The sequence below is a fragment of the Colius striatus genome, chromosome 1 (assembly GCF_028858725.1).
Source record: "Colius striatus isolate bColStr4 chromosome 1, bColStr4.1.hap1, whole genome shotgun sequence".
Lineage (NCBI taxonomy): Eukaryota > Metazoa > Chordata > Aves > Coliiformes > Coliidae > Colius > Colius striatus.
The window spans coordinates 10,462,116-10,469,800 of NC_084759.1; the positions used below are offsets into that span (position 1 = coordinate 10,462,116).

At 40.9% G+C, this 7,685-nt stretch overlaps 1 protein-coding gene across 1 annotated transcript in view; it reads left to right on the forward strand.

Annotated features, from left to right (window-relative positions):
• DEUP1 (deuterosome assembly protein 1) overlaps positions 1-5,415 on the forward strand; it is a 59,099-nt gene extending 53,684 nt beyond the window's left edge. The window contains exons 15-16 of the mRNA XM_062020515.1: positions 536-818; positions 5,245-5,415. Of these exons, the coding sequence (XP_061876499.1) occupies positions 536-818; positions 5,245-5,415 (454 nt within the window). The remainder of the gene's footprint in view (positions 1-535; positions 819-5,244) is intronic.
• Positions 5,416-7,685: the final 2,270 nt, after the last annotated feature.

A 7,685-nucleotide genomic window follows, 5' to 3' on the forward strand; every position in this document is an offset into this window, starting at 1 on the left:
GTGGATGTTGGTCTTGTCTCCCAAGTAACAAGTGACAGGACAAGAGGAAATGGCCTCAAGTTGTGCCAGAGGAGGTTTAGATTGGAGATTAGGAAGAACTTTTTCCCCTGAGAGGGTTGTTAGACACTGGCACCGGCTGCCCAGAGAGGTGATAGAGTCACCATTGAAAAGCTGTGTAGCTGAGGTGCTGAGGGACATGGTTTAGTGGTGGACTTGGCTGATCCTAAAGGTCTTTTCCAATCAGAATGATTCTATGATTCTATGATTCTATGATTCTATGATTCTATGATTCTATGATTCTGTGAGCTAAAGCAGATGAAGTGCACACTCAGACATTTACAGTAACAAGTGAAAAGCTGCTAAATTGCTGTAACTTTGTACTGCTTCATGTTACATCCATGACTTGATGCACAGAGCAGTGTGAACAACTAAGTAATTAAAACTGCATAAACAAATAAAACAAAAAACTTTGTCTTTGCTATGATAGTTTCAAATTTTAACTGGTTTGCATGGGGTTTTCTTTACCCCCTTTTAGAGCTTTCCGAAAGAAAGATGCATGGGAAATGGAACGCCAGCAGACTGCTGTGTTCACAGCCAGCAGGCACCACAGAGACTGTACGCATGCTTTATATGGCCAAGGAAACACCAGTGGTTTAAAAAGTGACAACTTTGACAGAGGACATGAGAAAAAAGAGGATGATATCTCTCCATCTTCAGCAATGGGGTTTCCTTCAGGCTTTGGTGTGCCACTTCCCAACCAGAGGAGAGCAGGCAGCTTACTGAGCCCAGCTTACCAGGCAGAAGAAATAGAATCATCAGTAAGTAACTATTTTCCTATGACACATATATTCTCAAAAATACATCTGAGGACCAAATGCAGTCCTGGAAAAGCCAGAGATTAGATCACCCTTCTTGTCATTATTATTTATACAGCACCAGCCCAGCAAAAACAGAAACACCTTATCCTAAGATAAATGCAGGTTTTTTGAAGATTAAACATCCCCTACTGGGCCATACCTCTGTACTAATAATGGTAGTGATAATTACCTGCCATTATGTGACTGTGGGAGAGGATTCTACATTTTAGAACATTGCTTTCTATATTGGGACACTCTGCTTTATATTGCCTTCTGTAAGGGCACTCTGCTTTAAGTGTATTTCCATAATGCCTGCAAACTTACTGCCTTAAGTGCTGTTACACAAATCAAGTTTCAACAGCATTCAATTGATGGATGAAATCAGAGGAATTGCAGCACCTATTTTCTATATGCTAGCTATTGTATTTGAAAAGAAATACAAATGATAACTGCTGTAATCCTTCTTTTTCTTGAAATGAAAGAGTAATAGTGCAGCATTCTTTCTTTCAGTCTTCATAGGTTGGAGGTCGCTAACCTCTGTGACAAGTGAGATAAATACCACTCTGCCCAGGGCAACATCTTTGGAAAAACTTTCTGTAACTCTTTTAGACCTCTCTGTAAATTGGAGCTTTATTCCCTTCCTTGATATCTTCTATTCTTCCTTAGGCTTTTATTACAGGTCACTGTTTTTGCACTTGAAAATTTAGCAGTTATTTTCCAGACTTCAAACCACCCAACCACATCATAATTTAATAATGGAACTAACAGCTTAGTAAGGAAGGCACCAGCCCTCTCTGTCCAGCTGACACATGCATCACTGTATCCAGGTGTGGTGGTTTAGCCAGATGCCCATCAAGTCATAATATCACTCCCCCTCCTAAACTGGACAGGGGAGAGAGAAATACAATGACCGGTTTGTGTGTCGAGATAGAGACAGAGAGATCGCTCAGCAATTAGTGTCACAAGCAAAACAGACTCAATTTGGGGATAATTGGTTTGATTTATTAATGAACTATAAGAACAGGGGGATGAAAAGTAAAACCAAATTTTAAAACACCTCCCCTGAACCTTCCCTCCTCCCAGGACTCCCCTTTCTTCCCCCTCAGCATGGGGGTTGTGGTCAGTTCATTACAGATGGACTGCTGCTTCTTCTCAGGGGGAGGCCTCCTCACACTTCCCACTGCTACACTGTGAGGTCTCTCCCATGAGAGACAGTCCCTCATGAACTTCTCCAATGTGGGTCCTTCCCATGGGCTGCAGTTGCTCACGAACTGCTCCAGCATGGGGCCTCCTATGGGAGCAGCTCTTCACACCCTGCCCCAACGTGGGTCACCCACTGGGAGAAGGAGTCCTTCAGGTACCAACTGCTCCAGCCTGAGTCCCTCACAGGAACATGTCCAGGCAGATTTTGAAGACCTCCAGAGAAGGAGACTCCACACCATCCCTGGGCAGCCTGGGCCAGGGCTCTCTCACCTCAACAGTGAAACAGTGAAAATGCTTGGACACGTTCCTGTGTGACCCGATCTAGGTGGACCTGCTTCAGCAGGGAGGTTGGACTGGATGATCTACAAAGATCTCTTCTATGATTCTATGATTCTATGATTATATTATTTGATGAAAATAGTCTCTAGGGCTTTAGACAAGGAAATCTCTCCTCCCAGTAGAGACTCTACAAACAAACTTAGTAAATCTTCCACTGGAGCCTCTGTCCCTTCACGTTCTTACTTAGAGGGTACATGTGTAGAGAAAGTCATTCCTACCTTAGAGTATACTTGAAAGCTGAGCTGGGATTCATTGGAAATTCCCACATAACCCCCCCCAAATTATTGTTTCAAAGCTTTCCAAATGCAGAAAGATACTTGCTGACTGAAAAGTACTTTGGGCTTGACCATTCTCAGTCTCTGGGAAGGAAGGAAGGAAGGATTATTTGTAGCTTCAGAATAGTCTGCTGCTATACAATTTTTCCACCTCAACTGGAGTAAGAAATTATGTACTTTGTTTTTCCCAAACTGGATTTGTATCTTTTAGCCACAAATACTTTGCCATGTTTCTCTTCCAATGATGCACAGGCATTGTCTATTCTTCCTTTAAGAACTGGAAGGACAAGAAAGACTTAGGCTGTAGTAATGTTAAATTAGGCCTTAGGAAACTTTCTAACCTTAAGAATAGGAAATTGGATAGGAAACTGCTTAACAAATAGATTGTAATAGAAAGTGGTGGAAATTCTCTCACTGGACAAACCAGCGAGACTAAAACTACCCAGACTCATTTCTAGTCTTGGTGTTACAAGACCGTTCCTGAAAGGCAGAAGGGGCTAAATATGAAAAGGCTTTAACACTCTGGGATTTGCCCAGTCATGATTTGAGCACTAAATGTCAGAATATGCCAAGTGCTAAAGCTTTCTTGCTGGCCTGCTGAAGGTGCATCTAAGAATTCTGGGACAACTCATGGGGCAAGAAAGAAGTTAACTGTAGGCAAATTAATTAGGCAGTCTGCAAGGACAAGTAGACTTGGCTCCCTGCAGTGCTCCTCCAGAGCAATCCAGAGTTAATTCATAAGCACTCTGAGTAGGTCCTTTCTTAAGAAGACATATTCAGCAATATTTGATATTTGGAAATATGCATCTCTATCAGCTCCACCCTTTTATTTCCAGCAAATGATGAGGCAAAAAGGTGATTCTCATTACTGGTCAACACCAAAGAAATATGAGATCTGCTGACACTGCAGAAATGAACAAGCAGAGTCCTTGTGGCCTGACTACGCAATGGGTTAAGCTGAAAGCTTAGCAGTGAACCCACTCCTGTCCAGCTCCAGCTGGAAAACCAAAACACATTAAAAAAACATTATCTGAGGAAAAAAACCTCAGAACTAGAGACCATGAATATATCTGAGTTGTGATTCTAGACTAATAATCAGTTATTAAAACTATTTATCATATGGTTTAATTAAGATATTAAATGTCAATCATCTTTCTCAGTATATGGTCATATAAAGACAGAAAATTATCTTTCTCTTACTTGGTATTACAGCTCCTATACAAGTTTTTTCTTAGTTGACTTAAAAATTCATGTCACAGAATTGCATTTATCTATACAAATAAACACTGGATTTCTTTAAACAAGCATAATGTCTTCAGGCAAAGACAAATTATTTCTTATTTCTTTTAACAAAGACTTTCCAATGAATGCATCTTAAGTAATTGCAAGAAGAATTAACAAAAAATTGCTGCTTAAAAATTTAGAACTTGTTCCAGCAAGGGCTCACTCATGTCCTTTGTTTTATACAACTCTGCATCCCATGACAGCCATTTTAAGACTGATTTTGGTATGGCTTAAGTCTCAGTCTACTAAATGCTCATTAAACTGAAAGAAGGTTTTTCAGTGAACTATTCACAGCACATAAAATTTAGTACATTCTCCAGAATGTCAGGGCTTGAAGTTGATAGTACTGAAATGAGCACAGGTTTTCTTCCTTTCCTTGGAAAGCATCGTATCACAGAAGCAGAGAGATAAAATTACAGGAGGCAATCAGCAGTACCCAACCCTAGCTCTATTCTGCAGTTCCAAAAAACAGATTCATTGCAGAACTGTTTGGTTAGAAAAAGGCCTTTAAGATCATGTAGTCCAACCACTAACCTCACACTGCCAAGCCCACCACTAAACCATGTCCCTCAGCACCTCAGCTACACAGCTTTTCAATATCTCCAGCTACGGGGACTACACCATCTCCCTGGGCAGCCTGTGCCAGTGTTTTAACAATCCTCTCAGGGAAAAAGTTCTTCCTAATCTCCAATCTAAACCTCCTCTGGCACAATTTGAGGCCATTTCCTCTTGTCCTGCCACTTGTTACTTGGGAGAAGAGACCAACCACCATCCACCTCACTACAAAACCTCCTTTCAGGTAGCTGTAGAGAGGGATCATGTCTCCCCTCAGCCTCATCTTCTCCAGAATAAACACCCCCAGTTCCCTTATCTGCTCTTCATCAGCCTTGTGCTCGAGACCCTTCACTGACTTTTTGTCATCCTCTGTCCTGGTCTAAATTACACAAGTGACTAACGTAACCATTAGCTGACCCAAGAATTTGGGAGCTTCTGAAGCAGCTTAATTCTTTCTGATGGGATATTTACATTCTTAATGGCAAACCTATATCCCAACACTGTGAATACCACGGGTATTCAGACACCACTTTCACATAATGGCATTTAGGCACCCTGAATGTCTTTAAAAATGTTTGCTTGAATTCATGTTTTCTTGGAAAGCTACAGGACATTTTGGCATTATTGGCTGCTTAAGATGTGAAGATGTTCTTCAAATCTAAAATCTGATAATGCAAGTACATTGTAGTATTTGCTGGCTTTTACTAACTGTGATTCTATTCCTTGCTCAGCCTCCCCCTGAGATGTCCTTCCTTGCAACAACAGAAAAGTTCCTTCAGGAGGAAGAGAAGCACACGAGAGAGTTTGAAGAACGTTTAAATTCACACCTTGAAGAACTGCAAAGACATTCTGAAAATACCCTCAAAAAATACGCCATGCTCCAGCAAAGCAGCCACACTTAAACCAGTCACACCAGTAAGAAAATAACCCCAAGTAATCTCCCATGAGTTTCTTAGAACTAAAATCTGCAGCAAGCTGCTGAATGCATTGAGGCACATTGCCAACAGCATGTATTTTTAACTCCAAAGTTTCAATAACATAATCATTATCCTACAGGTTTAAGTGTGTTGCTACTTCACAGTATTACAAAGTATCGTGCTCTAAACCTATTCTAAAATATCCAGGTTGGTGTTGCATGGTAAAATTGTGTGCAGCACAGATTAATTCTGTCGTGTACAGAGGGCTAATAAGTGGAATTATTCCCTTAAAAATATAATCAGCCAAGAGAAATCCTCCAGATTGCACAGAACAAGAATAATAGGGGCCTTTAGCCATGTCATAGCTCCCAGCATAAAGAGCTTATCTATGCTCTGGTTATTCTTGGCTATAGAAATAGCCCTTGAGACTCTCAAAATGGAAAGTTTGAGCAGTTTCTTTCTCATGCTCTAAGCCATGCAGGTCCGAGAGAGGAACGGGAACAGATAAAGTCCTTCTTTTGAAACCACTCAAATTGGCCCTTTTACCACTCATCTCGGGTGCTTTACATGCTTTCCACTCATACCTCACAACTTTTAAACCCTGTCTTTGAAAGCACTTTGTTTTGGTATTAATGTTTTGATTCTGTGTTGGCTCATTGTTTAACTGCATTGGAACAGGTGAAAAAAAACCTTTGACTTCAGACAACTTGTGATCAATCATAGGCAAGGGCCTACATTCCTTGTATTTTTCTACAACCCAAGAAAATCTTACAAAATTGAGCAGAGTTAATTCCACTCCATGTGCCAAAAAAACTGCAGAATGTTGAGATTCCTTTTATTTGCAATTCATACCAAGTTCTATTGCTGTGCAAGCGAAACAGAAATTACAGACAGTGTTGATGAACCACCAATTTCAGTGAAAGAGATACTGAAGAACTGCTTTCCAGCATATACTGTTGCCAACTTCCTGGAAAAATCTGGATAAAAATAATACCAGACTGTCAAACAGCTCCAGTTTGTGAGTAAAAGAAGTCTCATTAATATTCAAGACCGTAGCAAACATGTAAATTGTTTTTGGAAGCTATATTGCCATTAAGACAAAATACACTGCATCACACTTACACAAAATACCAAGATTTTAAATACCAGTTTGGCTCAGTTTGCAATAAAATGAGTAACAAAAATGAGGACATCAAAGAACCTTTTGCAGGAAAATGCAGGAAAATTACTACACTCAGCTGGAGGAACGAGGGCTGAATGAAAAGCTGATGGAAGGACATCTGAACAAACTAAATATATGTGTCCTCAGCTTCAGGGGAGATGCATCTGGGAGTTTTAAAAGAACTAATGAAGAAATTTAGGAACCTTTGGAAATGAAGCTAAATTTTAAGCTGGGAAAGATCTGCAGAAGCCAGAAGACAGCAAAATATCATCTTTCAGAAGGCAAGGGGAAAAAAATATGAGGTCAGCCAGCTAGGCAGATTTTTTTTGCCACTGTAAGACGTAATCATACGAGACAGTGTACTTCAGATCTTCAAAGAATTCTGTGTACCCAAGTCCAGTCCAGACCTGAGGATCCCTCTCACGACACAAGCCTGTGTCACGATCCAGAACGGATTAATAGAATTACCTAAACATGAGTAAGAGTTTTTCAAGAACTGTCCAAGCTACTAACTTTGGCTAATGAAACATCAGAGCTGGTTTCAGCCTGGCTTTTGTGTAACACCGTATAATAAACTCCTTGTGAAAAGCACTAAAACCTGCAGAGCACCTGTGTCTGAACTGTAGCCACTTGTTTGCTGTTATTTCCTGCTCAGAGCAGATTATGCCACAAAGGTGCTGACACAGAATGGATGGAAGTGCCCTTTTTTTGAAGGCATCCTTACCTGAAAGGTCACCCTTCTCTCTGCCAGCCAAAAGCAGCAGACAGTGTTCATCTGACAGTCTGGTTTCAATGAGCCCATTGCTGCCAGAAGAGTACAGTTGGAGCCACAGTGCTGGTTCTGAATCCTTCAGTTGTATTAAAAGGTCGAAACTTTGCTGAACTGGCAAGAGGTTTCTGAAGGAAAACACATATTCCTGCTGCTATAGTGCCAAAACCAGCCCGTCTGACATGTACCAGATTTCACAGAATCACAGAATCTTAAGGGTTGGACCTCAAAAGATCATCCAGTCCAACCCCCCTTCCAGAGCAGGGCCACCTAGAGTAGGTCACACAGGAACTCGTCCAGGTGTTATCTGGAAAACTTTGTAAA